Genomic DNA, 19,707 nt, shown 5'->3' with positions numbered 1-19,707 from the left:
TCCAGACTTCATGCAATCCCAGTCCTCTCATAACACCCTGAATGGCTCCTGTCATGGCTGGCTCAGTGTTTGCCCTTGGTGGAGTACGATCCACTGTGCCATCCGACACACAGTTGAGATCCCCGGCCAGCAGTACCTCTGATCCCAGGTAGTCTGCCGCTGCACCAATCACAATCCCAAACAAGCATTTGCATTGCGATCAGTCTCGCATTTACAAGAGTTTGAGCTTTTGGCATTGTAAATAAAAATGTCTTATCTGTGTTGTTTTTAAAACTGATAAAAGGCATTGTCATTTACAATGCCAATAGCTTAAACTATGGCCAATTTTATTTTTAATTTTAAAAGTTTTATATAGCGCGAACAAGATCTTCGCAGATATCAGAGCACTTTACATAGAAGGGTACATGAGGGAACATAGTCAGACAAGTAAATCAATAGATCACACAGTACAAATAGTACAAATAAGTGACTGCAAAGCCAATCATGTGAGTAAGAAGACAACTCAAACAAATAAGTAAAGGGGTCAAACATGTAGTACAGATCGGTGCAGGGTGTTAATAGGGTTCGAGATAGTAGTTCAAGTGTAACTGAGGATAGCTTTTACTTCTTTTTTAAAGAGTGTAGTGGAGGAGATAAGCCTGGTTTCGGGTGGGAGTGAGTTCCAAATCCTAGGCGCCATTCTTGAGAAGGAGCGCTTGTATGTTTTTTCCTTCCGGAATCTTCGAGGTTTCAGCAGAAGATTGCTTGTGCCTCTCGTGTTTCTAATTCCCACAGAGATTGTCAATTTCTGAGCAAGGTAGCCGGGTGAGTTTAGGTGTACCGCCTTGTGTGTCATGCAGGCGATTTTCAGATGTATTCTGGCTTCAAAAGGCAGCCAATTCAGGGATTTCAAGTCAGGGGTAATGTGGGAGGGCTTTTTTGACCCAGTGATGAGTCTCGCTGCAGCATTTAGAGAAGCTTTTAGTGGTGCGGTTGTAGTTAGGGGGAGTCCGCAGAGGGCGGTGCTGCCGTATTCAATTCGTGGGATGACTAGTGCTTGTACTGCAGTTTGGAAGTCTTTGGCTGGGAGGTAGGGTTTAAGTTTCCTCAGAGTATTGATCTGGAAGTTCGCTCCCTTTGTTGCCTTGCTGATATGTTGCTGCATGTTGAGATTGGTGTCGAGTGTTATGCCTAAAGATTTTGCTGAGTCCACGATGGTGGGTTGGACATTGAGTGCGGTTAGGAGTTTAAGCCAATGTTGAGTGGTGGATATCTTCGCTGGAGGTGAGATCAGAAGGAACTGGGTTTTCAGGGCATTGAGTTTGAGGTGATTGTCGGCAAGCCAGGATTGGGTGCATCTGATCGTTGAGTTCATGAGCAGGATGTCATTGGGTGATTGTAATTTGAGGTAAAGCTGGGTGTCATCGGCGTACATGTGGAAGTGTACATTGGATGCTTGTAGCAAGGTGGTGAGAGGTTCCATGACTAGGTTGAACAAAGTTGGGGACAGAGAGGATCCTTGGGGGACGCCTAGCGTTACAGGAATTGGCGAGGACATCAGGTTGTTGCTTTTGAATTTCTGCGACCTGTTGTGAAGAAAGGAAGTGAACCACTTGAGGACAGTTCCAGATAAGCCCATTCTTGTGTTTAGTAGTTCTAGTAGATTCTCATGTTTAACGGTGTCGAATGCTGAGGAGAGATCAAGAAGGATGAGGAGGCAGGTGTCGTTTTGGTCTAGCATTTGAAGTGCGTCGTCAATAATGTGAGTCATAGCAGTTTCTGTGCTGTGTCCTGCTCGGAAGCCTGACTGGTGAGGGTTGAGGAGATCGAATTGCTCAATGTGTTTAGTCAATTGTAGTTGTGCGCATTTTTCCAGCAGTTTGGCGAGAGTGGGGATATTGGTGATGGGCCGGTAATTGTTGAGATCAGAGGGGTCGGCTGTTGGTTTCTTTAGTAGAGGTGTGACCTGACCAACTTTGAGGGAGTCAGGTATGCTTCCTTGTTGGAGAGAGCTGTTGATGATTTTAGTCCAGAGAGGGAGAAGCAAAGGGGTAAAGTCTTTTACTGCGAAGGCAGGGAGGGGGTCCCTGAGGTGATTGCATGGTTTCAGGGTGCTGAGTAATTTGCCAATTTCTTCTTCCGAGTATGTGCCAAAGGTTGACCATGTAGCATTGTTTTTTGGTTCAGTGGGTGCTAGGCATTGGGGTTTGGAGTAGAGGCTTGCGCCAATGAGCGCTTTTTATTTTGTCAGTTTTTTGGCTAAAGAAAGCAGCGAAGTCTTCACAGGAGGGTGCCTCACGCCCAGTGTTGAGTGGTTGTGGTTGCTCCTTGGATTGTGACTTGATTAGCTCAAACAGTTTTCTCGGGCGTTTTTTTGCTTGGTCGAGTTGGAGGCTGAAGAAGTCCGATTTTGAGCGTTTTATTTTCCCGAAGTAGGCGTTTCTCTTTTTCTTCAGATGTTTTAGGTGCATTGCGGAGGGAGCTGATCTCCAGGTCCGTTCTGCCATTCGCATGCCTCTTCTATCCTCGTTGAGACCCCCGTCGTACCATGGTTTGGAGATTTTAGTAGAGACTCTTTTTAGCTGCATAGGTGCAGCTTCATTAATTATAGAGGTCATAGCGTTGAGATAGTGGTCAGTCAGAGATTGGACATCCGTGGCGCCTGTAGGTGGGAGTAGGAGATTGCAACTGTTAGGGGGCAAAGAGCCTGGATTGAGCTTTTTCGAGTCTCTTTTCCAGACTTTGGGCTTGGAGAGTTGAGCCGGGTTGACTTTGACTTTTTCATTGATAAAGAATGTGATAATATGATGATCTGACCAGTCACAGGGTTGGATGGATTCGAGTTGGATAGAGTCCTCTTTGGAGATGATCAGGTCGTGGGTAGAACCTTTCTCGTGGGTCGGGCTGTTGCATATTTGGGTGAGGTTAAGGGCATCGAGGAAATTTTTAAGACTATTTACCACCGCGTCGTTGCGGTCATTCTAGTGGAGGTTGAAGTCACCAAGGTATATTTGGGTGAGCTGCCGTCCGGAATTGGTTGAGATCATATCCATGATTTGTTGGGAAAAGGTGAGGTTGTCCCTGGGTGGGTGGTAAATGCTGTGAAGAGAGCATATCGGTTTGCCCTCACTAATAATGTCGAGGCAGATGTATTCCCAGGATGTTGGGGATGGTAGGTGTGTGGAATTGACTTTCTGAACAGAGAGGTTGTTCCTGTAGATGCATGCGATTCCACCACCTATTTGGCCTGTTCTGTCGAGCCTGATTAATGTGGTAGTTGGGAGGAACCAGAATGCAATACCTATTGCATTGCGAGACCTATTGCATTGCAAATGCATTCCGTGCCCGTGCTATACTTTTTATTTTTTTATTTAAAGGATTGCATGCCTGCAACAGCAGTGAGGACAAAGCTATTTGACAAAATACTGCTCAGAGGCTTTAATTAAAGTTTACCGAGTAACCTCGCACGTAACAGGGGATGTCCTCATGGAAGGTTAGAAAATGAAACAAGGTGGTACTAAGGGGGGGACTACTAAGCCTAATGACGAATGAAAAGCCACTGTTTATAGTGGACAGTGAAAAAATCCAATTAAAATTATGAGTGGCGAGTGGGATGTCCTTCAAATCCATACCTAAATACAGCATGCCTCGCAGCGCATGCAGTGCCCAAGTTCGACCTATAAAGAGTTTAAGACGCACGTCTTTAAAGAACACAACATTAGATTGATTTGACCTTCTAGAAACCAGCTGCGTCTCCTATCACTTGCTGACATTATGCTCCTCATTGATCCTGAACATTGCTCCGCTGCCTTTGGCTAGGTTTGCACCATAGAAATGTCACATACTTACGTATTGACGTCCTCTGAGGACTGGTTTGTGCTTATATAAAACTTCCAAAAATAACATACAACTCTTCTCCAAGTCTGCATTGTTATGACCCATTACTTTGTCCTGTCACGATCCACAGATTACCCACAAAAGACCTGCTGCTCATCATTATCACTCTACATAGCCTCAAGTGATACTCACTTAACCTGCCCTGGGGTCAGTGATATCTGTTGGTTTGAACGAGATCTGGTTTCCGATCATTTTGATTTTTGTGAGGGAACACTAAATGGATACGGAGATTGTGAGAAACTGGGTTTCTTTTGCAGTAACACCCCCCTCCCACTTTTTGCCAGACTACTGATGCGCTTTTGACTTGATGTGCCCTGGGTCCCTGCCAATCAGGTTCCCTGGGCCTGTGTTCTTTCCCAAAACTTTACCCAATTGGCATCTCTGGCCACAGGTCAGCCCCTGGTAAATGGTACCACAAGCACCCAGGGCACTGTGACCAGGGAAGGCCTCTAATGGCTGAGGTTTTGTACTTTTACACTCACACACTGCCGCCGTTAAGAGTATATGGTGCTGAGAGTTTGTCATTATGAACTCCACTGCACCATAATGGCTGTACTGAAAACTGAGAAGTTCATCAACCTTCTCAGCACTTTAAACCCACACAGATGCCAGTGTGTGATTTAAGGAAAAACGTACACAGAGGGCATCTTGGAGTTGTCCCCTGAAAAACGACCTACCACTAGTGTCCAGGCCTAGTGGCTGCTTTCAGCTTCCACCACCAGACATGTTTCTGGACTTCTGGGTCAAGAGGCTGCTGCTCTCGGGGGCCTGAAACAATGCACATCCTGCGACCAGGTGCCAAGCCTCCTACCCCTAGAGGATTATGACCCCCACGTTGGGCGGGAGAACCTGCGGGAAAAACAAGTGAGGAAGAGAGGTGTGCCCACTTCTGCCAGCTCCAACCCCAGGTGGGGGAGGGGCGGTGAAACCTAATGCTCAGTCCCCGCCATCTTGCAGATGGGGGACCCAACCAACAAGGGAAAGGCTTATGCCCCCTCCCACTGGAGGGTGGCATAATAGGAGGTACACCCACCGAGGGAAGGGACCCATTGGTCCCAATCTTTTTACAAACCTGTAATGCCCTTAAATCTAGTATTTAGGGGCACCCCTGAACCTTGCTTCCTCAGACAAGAAACAAAAAGGACCCAGCAGCCATGCCGAAGCTATCAAGAGGATGCCCACTGACTAACCCCAGCCCTACCTGCCTGTCCACACATCGAACCTGCTCCAGCAAAGTCCCGGTGTGTCCAGCAGCCAGCAACCTCATAAAACCCGAAGGACCTTCCTTCAATCCCAAAGACTGTCTCCCATGAACACCGGATTTGTTCAACAACGGACTCCAACTCCGCAAGGATCCACAAGTTTGCACCACTCTGCATCAGAGTGGTCTAACACCAAGAGGCCTGACCCGAGATCCCACCACACCTGACCTACCTCAAACCTCCAGCTGACGCCTGCAGCCTCAGTCTGGAAGGTTCCCCCGGAGCTGGTAAGAAGATCCGACCCTAAAAGGCACCCCTGCACCAAACACCCCACGGCCTTGGGTGGCCCAGCTGACGGTGCCTAACCAACCCCCAACATCTCAAATTACCTCTCCAAGTGGTGGTCGCACCCAGGAGACCTTCGACCCGACCCTGTAGTGTTTGTAAACCAGTAAAAGTAATCTGAAAGTATTGTACTTGTCATTTTACTAAAAGTCCATTCAAATTATATGTACTGTATTTCCAAAGCATTGCAATTCTCAGTGACAGGAGGATTTTGGCCACCATAAAAAAAGAGGTAAAGGCATTTTTGCTATGGCAATCGTGTATCTCCTCTCTGCAGTGGAGAACTGGCATGCAAGAAATACTTTCTTAAAAGGTGCATCTCTGGCTGTAGACCCACTTCATTAGGGAACTGCGTGGATACAGTGTGTCTACATTAGCAGTCGTCGTACTTGCCTCCTGTGCATTGTACCTCGCCAGGTCCTCCCCCATGAGGAGCGTCCCCGGTTTAGTGTCTCGCGGACTGTGCTTCAGAGTAACGTCTTCCCCCGGAGACAGTAGAATACATATTATAAAGCACCGTTCCCAGGATATACAAGTAAAGGCATGTTGGAGGGAGCACAGCGCGGTCACTGAGCTGTGACACCCATGCCCAAGCATCAAATAAATCACAAGATCAGTACTACAACAAAATCTTCTTTCACTGCTACTACTGTGCCAATGCAGGCAAGTTATTTCCGGGTTTCAATTAACAAACTCCTTGTGGGAAGTAGACCTAGAAATGGACGACGTGTTGAATTGTGTTTAGAACTTGCCTATACCGTTCATTGATAAAGTAAGGATGAAATGTAAACTCCGCAGGCCATTTCTGTTTAACGACTCGCCTTTAATGCCTGTCATCCTGGTCCATAGCTGTTAGTGTTTATCTTTCCACAAACTGCACCGAAACCCTAGTACTCAGCAGCCTTAGTCGTTAATACTTCACTAAGTTACAACTCCGGTATACTACGCATGCGTTTATCTTTTTGCACCGTGACCAATAACAAAAATATTCGCGGTAATTAGTGGTATTTATAAACTTTGCCAGCATCTAAAAGTGATGCTGGTTTCCAGTGGTAAACAAGCATTTTCAGTGCAATCGTACTTGCAAGCGACTTATATTAATTAAACGCGGACGCTAAAGTGAAAGCGGACCTGCCATATATTAAATAATTAAATAAGCGCGGCCGCGTTAATTAAAGCGGACCGCGCTGTATGAATAAATACATTACTTTAAAACCAACGTAGGCGGGTGTTGCGATGTCAACGGTGGAATAGGGGATGAAGCATACCATGTAACACCAGTAAAAGGTCCAATCGTTATGTAAGGTTACAAAGGCAAGGAGGGACTAACCAGCCTAATATCTCAGAAGCCAGTATTTACGGAGGAAAAAAACATAAGCCAACTAAAAATATAGGTAGAAAGTGGATGGGCTTCAAAGCCTTACTCCACTACTGCATGCCTCGTGCATTCACTGCCAAGGCTTGACCTAAAAAAAAAAATAAATAACCGCATCATCCTCATTAGGAGTGTAGACCTTTCTATAACGCTCCTCCCTGGCATCCAGGATCCCAAACAGAACCACATACTGTCTAATGATGTCCATTTGCACCCCTTCTGCACAAAACTGAGTTCCCAGTACCACGCAAAGCCGGAATAGGTCACAAATATCTGTCCTTCTACCTCCGCTTTAGTTGTCGAATTCAATCCCATCATACATGCGTCTCCTGGAGAAAGGCCACAGAGACCCCATATCACCTCAAATATGAATGCACACTATGCCGCAGATCCATGTTAGGAACTTCCATTTAGGTTCCATCCAGTATCCTGCACCGTAACTTCTGTCGCCAATCTCCAGTCATATCTTCAGCCTTTCCCTCAGCCATACACTTCTATGCTTGTAGTACAGTCCTTGCAGATTTCCGTTCCCCAGAACTCCATCTCAAACAGCAACAGATTCCACAGCAGCTCCCCCAGGCTCCCTCCCACTCCCACCACCCACCCACCGATGGGCAGGCTACCCAAACAAATCCAGCGTGCAACCAACAGGCCAGTAAGCATTATCCACCAGCCCGTCACCCCATAGAGGCCACTGCTTCAACCTCCCTGTGTGCAACTCTCAGAGAGCATACCATCCCGTGGTTGCGGCAAGGCCTGACAGGCACTCAAACCACCCACGGGGAACTGCAGCCATCAAAGGCGGCCTGTTGGCAATAGTCTAACATCCAAGGATAACTACAGTTCAGATATTCTCCAAAGATTTCTCCCCACTCCTGTCCATTCCAATATGCATTCGGTGACCCACCAGAATATCATCTGAGCAGGCCAAACATCAATAGATGTATCATAAACATCACTTCCCCTCCAAATATCCACCCCTACACACCCCTAGTATCAGAGCTTAATGCACACCATGAGCTACTTCCCAGTTCAAAGTAGCAGGGGCTTGGCCAGTGCTTTAATGCCTTGTATCCCTGGTGGGCACTCTCAATGTTAAAACATTTTTTACAATTTTTTTTAAAGTTTCCTAGGCTTCAAAGAATTGGTGATCCAGTACTCGAAGAACAACTCTGTAGATTGCCCTTCTCCGCCCTTCGGGAACCATGCAAATCTCATTGTTCTGGGGTGAATACCCTTCTGATTCCTCAATCTGCTCCTCTATTCTGGACAACTAGTGTTTTTAGTTGTTTGTGAATTAGTTGGACATTGATTTTATTAAGAATTATAGTGCACTTTTTGGACTTGATCATGTATATAACCTCTTTTGATGCTTTTATTTATTCTTTTGGCTTTACTTTTCTTTTTAACTACTCTATTGCTTTACGCAGCTACCATGTCTGTTAAGAAATTACCTTGGCATGCTTCTGTTAAATCACATTTAGACTTCCTCCATAATTTACCAGTGAATAAACAGATGTTTAAGACCATTTACGGACTATCAAAGCCACTTGCTGACACTTGTCCCAGAGTGTCTCGGCTCTCTTCTTCAGCCCTGTGTGCTTTCTCACATCGTTTGTTTTCCCACGCACTGTTGGGTTCATTTTCCATTGCACCAGAGGCTTTCTCGATCCTGGCTTCTATTCTCAGTGCACCAGAGAACCAAAAACTGTCCAAGACCTATTAACATTGCCAGTGCTGGTTTTCCTTGGTGTGTACCAACCTCATTTGAATCTATATATAAAAAGTGTGTCTTGGTGCCAAATATTCCAGTAGGAGAAGAGCAAAAAGGATGTAGGTTACATGGATTTCAGAAAGATGGTCAATAGATGTATAGGAGCAGGCGGCAAATTCCAAATCTTGACAGCAAGAGAGGGAACAACCACCCAGTTTATAACACCTCATCTTAGGCACTGCTGCAAGCATTTGCTTAGCAGAGCAGAGAGGTCTTCTAGGATGATCGCGTTGAAGTCTCTTCATGAGGTAGTCAGGCTGGTAAGATGTGTGAGTTTGAGTGAAGAACAGAATTTTGAACAGTGAATGATTTGTAATTGGAAGCCAGTGGTGGGCCTTCAAATGTTGTGAAATATGATACTTGACAGGTAAGTTCATAATGAATTTGGCTGCTGAGTTTTGAACCAGTTACAATTTGTAGACCAAATAATATTGTCTTCGCAGGATGTGGGAAGGCAATCAGGTTTTCGGACTGTAACAATCAGGCAGAACAAGAAAAATTATAATGTCTTCCGTTTTATGAACTCTGATAAACCACGCATTCAAAGACTTGCATGCTTGACGTCCATGCCAGTTTATCTGATTTCATTTTTACTGTATAATATACTATGCATGAGCCTCCTTAATGGCTCATCCCTATTGTAAGTGCATAAGAGTAACAAGGCGAACTTAGTGCAGATCATGTTTAGATTAGTGAGTTGATCGCAGCCATTTTTTTAAAACGTTTAAACTTATTGTGTTTTTTCATCCAAGGCAAATGTAATGCTAGAATACGATATAGATGATGCTCAAACTTTGTTAGAGAAGAATTTATCTACAGCCACGAGAAACCTGGATTCAGCAGAAGAGGATCTGGATTTTCTTAGAGACCAGTTCACTACAACAGAAGTCAGTATCCTTTGTTTTAAAGCAGCTATGATTTGCTTTCTGGTTCTACCAGTGGTCAGTGATAAAACCATTAGCTTAGTGTAGAGGGACTTGGATTTAAAAACACATGTTTGTAAGATGATTGTTTAACAATATTAGCTGCTTGTACTTGTAAAAAAGGTAACTGAATCACAACATTAAATGACTAGCAATTAAAAAAAACTCTTAAGCTGTAGTGACATGGTATCCCAGCATGATGGCAAGAAGCTTAACATTGGGTGAGGTTACCAATTGTGTTGTAAATTGATTTTATTGCCAATGAAACTATAGTGCCTGGGCTCCTGGTTTGTAGAATAGGTGATTGAAGAATAGTTCAAAAGAGCCAGAGAGGAAAATTACAGAAGTGATAAAAATCAGCACATTTCTATTTTTCGTTTAGTCGAATTGGGTAGGAGAGGTCGACCATTGTCCCCTTTAGGTCTTTATGCTAGGAGAATGATCAAGTTAAAATGCTTCCTCTTTTTTTACTTCGAATTCCCTGGGCATGTGGTCACCACAATCTTGATTACCCAAAAAATGAAAATTGAGGTAATCGGCAAAAGAAGCCACAACATGTACAGCTATAAGCAAACAGAACTGTGTACTAGCCATCTAGAAAGTGTGCAGGTATGCAAAATAGTAACTTCGATATTTTTGTCATCAAGATGATCAGTCTCATTTAAATAGCTCATAGTTCACAGGAGCCTCTTAAAGTCCTACTAATCATGTTGTAGGAACTGAGTGATAGAAACATATTTGCACCTAGTTAATCTAAATGGTGACTATCCTTGCAGACCATGGCTAAAGGAGATTTTGCCTCTGCTTTTATTAAGAATCTGATGTGTTCTTGAATTTTAACTTTAGTAGACCGATAGTACTTTCCACATAGGTAAGCTGACAAAGGTATATATGATTCAGAAAAGGGGGTGGTGATGAACAGAGTGTCTGAATTAAGCAGACCACTCTTACCCTGTCCAAAGATCAGGGCTTTATCCATCACCGTTTTTTAGCTCACTGCACCATCCCAGCTCAGAACTTGGCTATATGCAAATTAGTCTGACCCTGGCCCAGTGCATCATGGGAACAGGGCAGACCAAACTACCAAGCCAATTCTTATACTGGGAAGGAAACAAGCTACCGGGGACCGGTTTCTGGCATTTCAGCCGTCTTCGGCCCGGCTTGCTTGAATCCTCATGGTGCAATGAGCTAGGGACTCACATCTGAGTATACCCTTCCACGCTTATGGTGGACAAAAATGAGTGTCTGAATTAAGCAGACCACTCTTACCCAGTCCAAAGATCAGGTAGCTTGTCTCCTTTCTGGTGAAGAATTGGCTTGGTAGTTTAGTCTGCCCTGTTCCCATGATGCACTGGGCCAGGGACAGACTGATTTGCATATAGCCAGGTTCTGAGCTGGGATGGTGCAGTGAGATAAATAACGGTGATGGATCAAGCCCTGATCTTTGGACTGGGTAAGAGTGGTCTGCTTAATTCAGACACTCTGTTCATCACCACCCCCTTTTCTGAATCGGCAAAGGTATATAATCACACACAATATCTGGTGTTGCAATTCTGGAAGTGTTCTATTTTGTCTCTTTAGTGCGTGTTGTATTGAAATTCAAAGCAATAGTTGCATGTGTGTTGACCTACAATACATATCCTGCATTTATAAAAACCTGCGGTTTTTGGAGGCAAAGCACCCTCTTTTTAAAGTCTCTTTTGATAAAAGGTTTAGGCAACAAGTTCTTTAATGTGGGCCTCTTTTTGTGTATTATAAGTTTCACCACACATATAGCAACAGTAAGCACATTTACTATATTATTGTCCAGCATTGGGAAGTTCTAGCAGCAGACAAGGCTTTATTGGAGCTATGGGTTAGAAACCTATTCTGATCCACGAAATGGTTCCCACATTGAGGAGTATTCTGTGTTGAAGCGTTTTGTTAAGCAGATTTACTAGCTCATGAAGTTAATTTTATAGTTTTATTTTCGAAACTCTTGCTCATCAACTTGTGGGTGTTCTGCTATGCAACTTAACACAAACAAGGGCAGAGGGTCAGCTACTCATCTACCCCAAACCCCATCGTTCAACCTACTAACACCAAGAGGGGTAGAGAGGAAACAGAAGTGATTCACATGCAGTGGCACAAGTTGTGTTATTGAAAACTGCCCTCACTCGCACACAAATGTGTGTGACATGCTTCATCATCGGGTCTACTTACAAAACACCCTGGCGTAGCCACGCACATGATGGAGCATAGGGAGGGGGAAGACAACATAAAAATAAATCAAACTGGTGAATATATGGGTTACAACCAGCGACTGGGGACATTGATAGAACAGGTGCAGTGAAGAAAGTGGTTAAAACTGGCTTGTGGGTAACTGATTGTTCACCTTTATTTCAGGGTCCCACGGCCAGGATTAAAATAGTGAAGGATGGGCGTGTTATAGAGATGACTAGGTACTCACAACACCCCTCCTTAAACTGCCAATGTCAACATGTTTCGACCGTGTTGATATCCCCACAATAGAGGGTCACGTCGGTCTTCCTCAGGACTTCTACCAGTCCCAGTCAGGCTAACCCCATTACCTTAGTCTGGTCAATTGCCAGGGTTAAAAGCATAAAGAGATCCAAGCGTGTGGAGGCAGTTCCCCTAACACGGGATACAAATACTGAAAGAAAACATATGTCGCGGAAGTGAATGAGCCTCATTCACTTCCGCGACACACACAGGTGAAGGAATGGCGACGGCGTACTGGCTGCTTGAATCAGGAGTTTGCTTACTGCGCTCCGTTTTCTAGTACATACCAGGATACGGTCCTTGCTAGCAACATTGCCTGAAATCAACCACAGCCGGGACGGAAGTAAAATCGGCGGAGAGTATTTTTCAATGTTTTTGATAAACTGCCCTTTAGAGCTCTGAAAAAGTCTTGGGTAACTCCCTGATGAAACACGTGTTGGCTGGGAACCTGGAATAAACCTACACTGAAAGAATACTTCTATCAACATCTCTCATTGTGTTTTGTTTTGTGGTTGTCTAATTACGTACAGTACTTATACTGTCAACGAAAGGACGTGTGCACAGACCTTTTGTATTCCTTGTTTGTGGACTACGGTCTGATTTGGAGGTTGTGGGTTTTCCTCAGCACTGTTTTAATACTTGTTCTACCTAGAATTTACGTTAAACTGTTGAAGCGCCACCACTTATCGCAACACGAATAACCCTTCCTTAGTTTTCAGTTAATGCACACATGATTCTTTGTAATTGTAACAAAATCCAAAACTCAATAAACAGATGTTTAAAAAAAAATGGACGGAATGCTGAAGTAATCAAACATTTATCCTCTGTCATTTATTGCTTTAAGTGCCCTGGGTATGCACAGACGTGGAAAACGGGGTCCAGACTGATTTACATATGGCTGGGTCTCAACTGGGCTGGCATGGTGAGCCAAAGAACAATGGATTTAACCCAGATCTCTAGATTGGGCTAAATGTTTGATTTGCTCTGCATTCTGTCCATCAGCTGTCTTTTGTTTCCTTCTTGGTTGGCCATGAACTTTTTAGGTCTTGCCTAGACAGCGCTTGTGCTATCTTCAAAACATCTTGTTCTCTAAGTTTTGGAGCTTCCCATTGGTTTGCATCATTCTCCCTAATTTCCTTGCTATATATTAGTCAGACACACCAGGCTTCCGTCTTTTTCTGTGTTTGTCGCGTGCCTCGAGCATGGATGCTTTATTTGTGTTCCTCCACTGCTTTCTTTTTGGTAATATTTTTTCCTTTCTATTTTTGCACTGTATCCAACTGCATCTTATTCAGCGGGCTCTGCCATGTTATGTAATCCCTCCACCCCCTTGCTCCGTTCCCCTCCCTCTTCATTGTTGCTACCCCTACCATCCCTCCCTCCGTTGATGTACTGTTTATTCACCCACTCCCCATTCAGCTGTTCCTCGTCCCCACTCTACCCATTGTAGCCTGCATCTATGCTTTTGTTGTTGCCAGTTGCAGTTTTCACAACTAGCACAATGCAAATCATGCACGAGGAGGTTCATTCTGGTGCCTATTGTATGGGTGAAAGCAACTTGCACTTCTTATGGACGCGTCCATCCTTCTGTTGCCAAATGTGGTTCTTACAACCAGCTGTGCAGTCAGCTGGAATACGCTTTGATTTGGGAGGGGGAGCAGCAGGAGTAACGATAAGCAGAGGGATGGTGTGGCAAGGGGGTGGGGGGGGGTTGGGGGGGTTGACTGGAATCTAAGTGCATATTACAGAGCTCTCTTCGACGTGTGACCTCAGAATCAAACTCTTACACTCACCTCCACCCCCCCTTCCACCAACTGATCCATATCAAAGGGTCTTCTCAGGAGGACTGTACGATGTGAGCTCTCTGAAGTGCCTGCTTGTAAACAATCTAACTTGGGCTGTATGTCATCTACCCCCCCCCCCCCCCCCTCCCCCAACCGCCAATCTATCCCCTTCTGATATTTCCTCAAGCTGCCTCGGTTTCTTCTTCTTTACCCCCTCCCAAAATACAGACCGGAAAAAAAATGCTATGATGCGGCCTGCGATGGTTGCATAATAACACTTTTTAAAAACTTTTTTTAATTACTGTCCCGATCTCCACAACCTGCATCTGTTTGCCACACACACCCTATTTTCAAAACTAATAGCGCTCCAATTGGCAGCGCCTAAATTGTAACCTGAGCAGGTGAAGGGAGGTTAGAGTGATGGGGGTAGGTACGTTTGAGTGGGCCTGGCAGAGCATTGGATGGGTTGAGAAAGGGTCTCTTTATAATCCCATGTAACTTTCCACGAAATGCCATGTCTTTAGGTAGGATAAACCTGTAGCGCTATTGGCAGCTTACAGAAACATGCAAACAGCCAGTGGCTGTATGGGGTTTTTCTAAGCATCCATACATCTTGGACTGTATATGTTCATGGCAGGCGGTCTGTAGGTGAGACCTGAAAAGACCAGAATAATGATGAGGTAGTTTGGTGGGAGAGTCTTGGTGAGGAAGCAGTGCTGAATTTTGTGACTCTGTATATTGTTGCTTACTGCCGATTAGCTTAAAAATATTGCGGATAGCGACAGCCAGTCAGGCTTTAAGAAGAAAGCACCTTCTGGAGCCTAAGCAATGGATGAAGCCTGGCCTGCCAACTTCACTCAGCACATTTTTCTGAGCTGCCAGTATTATTTTTTTCTTCGTCTGCAGTTCTGCACGTCTGCATACTGCAGTTATTGGATGGTTTGTGGTCTTTCAGAGACCTGGATCTTTACATGCCACTTGTTTTCCCTTGAAGGATTGGTGCAAAACTGTTGGTTAAATCTCCCACTGCAGTGTATAGTGGACACATCTGCCATCTTTGGCACTTGGCCATGCCATTCCTTCTCACCCTCATTTCCCATCTCCCCACATTCTTGTCTTACTATCCTAAAAGCTCTCATGCACTACATCCTGCATATTCTGTTTAGCCTTAACCTGGACGCGTCCATTAGGATAGAGGAGTACAACAGGTGTTATATCTAGTGTTTTAGTTTGTATGTTCCCTGATGCTCTGGCCCTTGCTGCTCAGCCAGTGTGAATTTGGTGTGTAAAATGTTGGAGTGCATGGTGATGCAGTGGAGTGCTTGGGTGCCTGTGAGATTGAATGTCAGTTGGATTATAGCTGAGCAGCAGGAACACTGCTCCTGGTGGGGCTGTCCTAAGGACCTAGTTATGAATATACTTATCTGCAACTAAGACTAATAAACCTTAATCTATAACTTGCCCCTCGGTAACCAGTTGTTTCTTTACAACATACTGTTTCTGATTAGAATAGCCCAACACAAATGACTAACTGTGCCGCAGCCCACAGAGCCAGAGTACTTTGTTACTTATTCCCTCTCTTGTCACATGAGTGTCTTTCCCGATATTGTATTGTCAGCAGCGAACTTTAGTGAAGATCCTCCCCCAGTCGGAATGTCCTGCCCAAGCAGACTCCCCAGAGCATTTGTACTGAATATTCATCTTCTGTGCTAAACTGACTCTACAACCAGGCGACAAGACACATATATTACTCATGCAGTCTACAGCAGAGAGCGTATTGGATGACACATGTTGGCAAATTATTGCTGATTTGATATAAAATATTTTGCTACTATGTACTTTGTATGACTTACAGCACAAATGATTGGTTACAGCCCACTTTTGCATTATTAAGCATTGCCATTTTCTTCATGAGTGTGAACCAGTGCTGCGGACAAGAGTTAGAGAAAGGGAGGAAATGGAGAGAAATTGAAAAGGAAAGTAAGTGAAAAGGAGGGGGAGAGTGAATGGGAGAAATTAATCCTGTACGTGACTTTTGGTGTAGTGGTCAAACGACCCATGTTTTAATCTGTAATTCTGACTGAAACTTATTTGCCTACAATCAAGCATTAGTCCAGTTACGAAGCTGAAGGTTGGATTCCAAAGCTTATTGCAATCGCGAGTGGAACTTTCAGGTATGAAAAACAGATTTGCCAGTGGAATGGTTAATATATCCGGGTGAGCACAACTGCCCACTACTGGATCAAACATGAAATGGTTGACCGCATTGAAAATTGTTTGAATGCCACCTTTTGTAAAATGTTCTAGGGTAGTGAAGTTACTTTTGTGGTGGGAAAACGTATTTTCTTGTCAACTATGTCAAATTAATTTAAAGTGCGTAGAAAGACCAGCAGTTAAAATGGAGTCATGTCATCCTTGGCTCAAAAGGTCAGTTGACTGCATCAAACATCTTTTTCCCAGTTGTAAAGAGTTGTACTTTTAAAATGTTTCAGTCATCTGCTGGCATGCAATGTGGCAGAGATGCAAGTTAAATGCACACTGGTATATATGCTGTCTGTACACTCCTACAAGGTACTGTGTTGTGCAAACATTATAGTAAATCATGTATTTGTTTATTTGAGGTTTTTTCCTTAAGTGATTTTCTTCCAGATATGGCCAGAGTGTATAATTGGGATGTAAAAAGAAGAAATAAGGACGATCCTACAAAGAGCAAAGCATAGTTTTGTCAGATTTTAAGTACTGTTCCAATGTACAAGACACCTTTTTTTATTTTAAATTAATTACCCATACTCCCTGGATTTATTACATTTGAAGAGAATTGTAAAATATAAAGTAAAAAATGGAAAATTACTGATCACTGCTTTATTTATTTGTAACCTAAAACAGGTTTCATGTATGCTTCATGAAACCTGAATAAATCTGAAAGCAAGGTATAATAACTTGTTCAGAGAAGATCTACAAATATTTGGCCTGCTCAATCTTTGTACAAAACCTTGAAATGTGACGTGCATTTTTGAAATCTTAGAACATGTATGTTGTAGGTGGGTATTGTAATTAAATGCTTTCATTTTTTACCATGTTTGTGTGTTTGTAGTTTAATGCACTTTGAATACTAATTTTAAATTAATGTGAGAACTTGATCTTCTCATCTTGCACTCGTTTTTTTTTTTGTTTTTTTTTTTAAATTTCCAAACTTTATTGAAAGTTCTCGTTCTAACACAGCCTTCAACCCAGTGGGCCGGCAGCATGTCAATGTACAGTACCTTACACAGCATATGGGCCAACATACCAGCGGGTAGGCAGCATTCAATAACTACAACGGTCGAAAATGTGTGCGTTCATAGTGGTCTTGGAGTGTCATAAAGCAACGAATGAGGATCATACAAAACTTTTGAGGTCCATCAATAACCAGTTCCATGTAAAACATTCGAAGATCAATTACAAGTACTAGTGTCGAAGGTGGGAGGCTCTTCTTGCGATTAGGTACCAGACTACCCTCCCGTCAAACTTATCCTATGTCCGGGGGTCTGATCCCCACGTTAATGAAGTAACCAGGAGAGCGCTCCCCGTAGGTTGTGCTGTAGCATATTTGCCTAAATGTTTAAGTTCGCTGTCCGCATCTTCCTGATATTCTCTCCACAGATCTTTTATTTCCCGCGATTATGCCTCATCATTACATGCCAATTGACGCTGTTCCATAGCACCCAGTATCCTTTCCAGATCAGATAACCTCTTACAAATCGAGCAGAGAACCCCCGAGTGCTTGGCCATGACCACGCCTCAAATATAAACTTTGAATGCTTCCCATACTATTTGAACACTATTCACTGAACCCATGTTCATGACGAAAAAAGTTTCTATATCTTCAGCCAACTCGAGAGTCTAGCAGAGAATAAGGGGGGAATCGCAAAGTAGAAGGCGGGATAATCTTCCTAGGCGTGGTAAGAATCAGCAGAAGAGGGGAGTAATCTGCGTACTCTATCGGTAGTACCAAGCATTCCTGAACGTGCTCCAGGACCGACCAAGAGGTCAACCAATAATCTATACGCATGTGCAAGTTGTAATAAGCTGAGTAGTGCGTGTAACCACCTCTGTCCGAGTGACGTGTTCGCCATATGTCGCAAAGATCCATGCACACCATTGTGCTCTAGCCACTGCGGTGGGCCATCTCGTCAGACCCCCTCCCGATCGGTCCAGGCTCGGGTCTCTGACCAGATTAAAGTCCCCACCCCATAGCAACTGTGCATCCGGCTACCTAATAACAGCGCTTGTAAGTGTGGTAAAGAACTCCGGGCAATCATAATTGGGACCATAGACATTCACTATAATTAAGTCGACGCCCCTCCCCTGACATCTAGAAATCACATAGCAACCATTCTTGTCTGAGTCTAATTGGGCCAATGTGTAATTAGATTTAGGGTTAACCCAAGTCAGCACCCCATTGGCATGCGTGGGGAACTACTGGCCCAGGAACATTTATATTGTCCAGTAGTCCTCTAAAGCGCAATAATGCGCTATTTAGTGGGAGTTGTGTCTCCTGAACCAGTGCCATGTCAATATTCTGCCTTTTCAAATAGTTCAGCACCTTACGTAATTTACGATGGTCATTAAGCCCCCGGACCTTCCATCTAAGGGCACGAAGGGAGTCTAGCGTTTTTGGTACATTATCTTCACTTGGTCCCACCATCATTTGTAGCTGTGCCTATTATGTGTCCTGACCTATGCGACCTGTAATATGCACACCATGTAAAGACCAATGTAAAATATTAAACAACCCCAACCACAATACTGAACCCTCTTCCCATCCACCCCCTCCCACGCCTGACCTCCCAAACTCTGTCGCAATACATCCACCAGAACATCCAACCTACCTCCCCACCACCCACCCCCCATGCAAAAGTTACCAGCCTTGTGTGATGCCCTCGTGGGCAGATGTTGCTCTTCTTTGCACAATGTAAACATTAATCAGCCCCGCTTCCCACCCATCGTCCCAGCTGCAATCTCACCACCACAGGCCCACCCTTTTCTCCCAGTAGAAAACACTCAGGTCATACTTAACCGCTACCAGCAGTCCGCCACCGTTAGTCCTAATCCTCCAGGGAGCCCCCAGTTGCCTCGTCGAGCAGTTGTTGCTCCGGACTGTGGCGCTGCTCTTTGGATCAACCCTTTAGTGCCTTTTGTAGTGCCTTTGGGTCAGTGAAGATATGGGAACGGCCCCGTCTGTTGACTCGAAGCTTAGCAGGATACAACATGGCGTAATCTCTGCCTAGATCACGCAGCTGTTTTTTCATAGGGACGAACTGTTGACGCGTTTCCTGCACTCTAATAGTAAAGTCTGGGAAGAGCAATATCGCAGATCCTTCGTAGGTCAGTGACTGTTTGTCCCTCACCATTCTCAGGGCCGTGTCTGTCTTGATAGTTGAGCAGCTTTGCCATTATCGGTCGCGGTGGTGCCCCCGGGGGCGGGCAAGGTCCCAGGGAGCGATACGCTCTCTCCACCACAAACATAGTGGAGAAGACCCCTTCTCCCAACGGCGTGATCAACAATTTCGCAATAAATTGTTCCATGTTACCAGTCGGGGTGGTCTCCCATAGGTCTGTGATTCTGAGATTACAGCGGCGAGAACGTGCTTCCAAGTACTCTGTTTTCTCTTGAAGGACTTTAAGGACTCTCCCGAGCTGTTTATGATCCGTATCAAGAGTGGTTTGTGCTTCCTCCACCTCCGTGCATCTCTTTCAGACATGTCCAATCTCTCAGCATGCTTGTCTAAGCGTTCGACCATTTTGTCCATCCTGTAGGAGAGGGCGTCCATTTATGTACCCAGGGAGGTGATGCCGCTCTGCAGGCTCTTCTCCATAGCCAGGAGCGTACAACGTATATCAGGACTGGAGTCTTCCGTCACAGGTGCCTGTGTCCTGGCAGCTT

At 44.6% G+C, this 19,707-nt stretch overlaps 1 protein-coding gene across 1 annotated transcript in view; it reads left to right on the top strand.

Annotated features, from left to right (window-relative positions):
- Positions 1–16,860, top strand: part of VBP1 (VHL binding protein 1) — a 62,675-nt gene extending 45,815 nt beyond the window's left edge. Inside the window, exons 5-6 of the mRNA XM_086918483.1 lie at positions 9,325–9,463; positions 16,431–16,860. Coding sequence (XP_086774609.1) covers positions 9,325–9,463; positions 16,431–16,501 — 210 coding nt within the window. The 3' untranslated portion in view covers positions 16,502–16,860. The remainder of the gene's footprint in view (positions 1–9,324; positions 9,464–16,430) is intronic.
- Positions 16,861–19,707: the final 2,847 nt, after the last annotated feature.

This window comes from Lissotriton vulgaris, chromosome 4_1 (assembly GCF_964263255.1).
Source record: "Lissotriton vulgaris chromosome 4_1, aLisVul1.2, whole genome shotgun sequence".
In the NCBI taxonomy this organism is placed as follows: domain Eukaryota; kingdom Metazoa; phylum Chordata; class Amphibia; order Caudata; family Salamandridae; genus Lissotriton; species Lissotriton vulgaris.
This window is presented reverse-complemented; position numbering and strand designations above follow the sequence as displayed.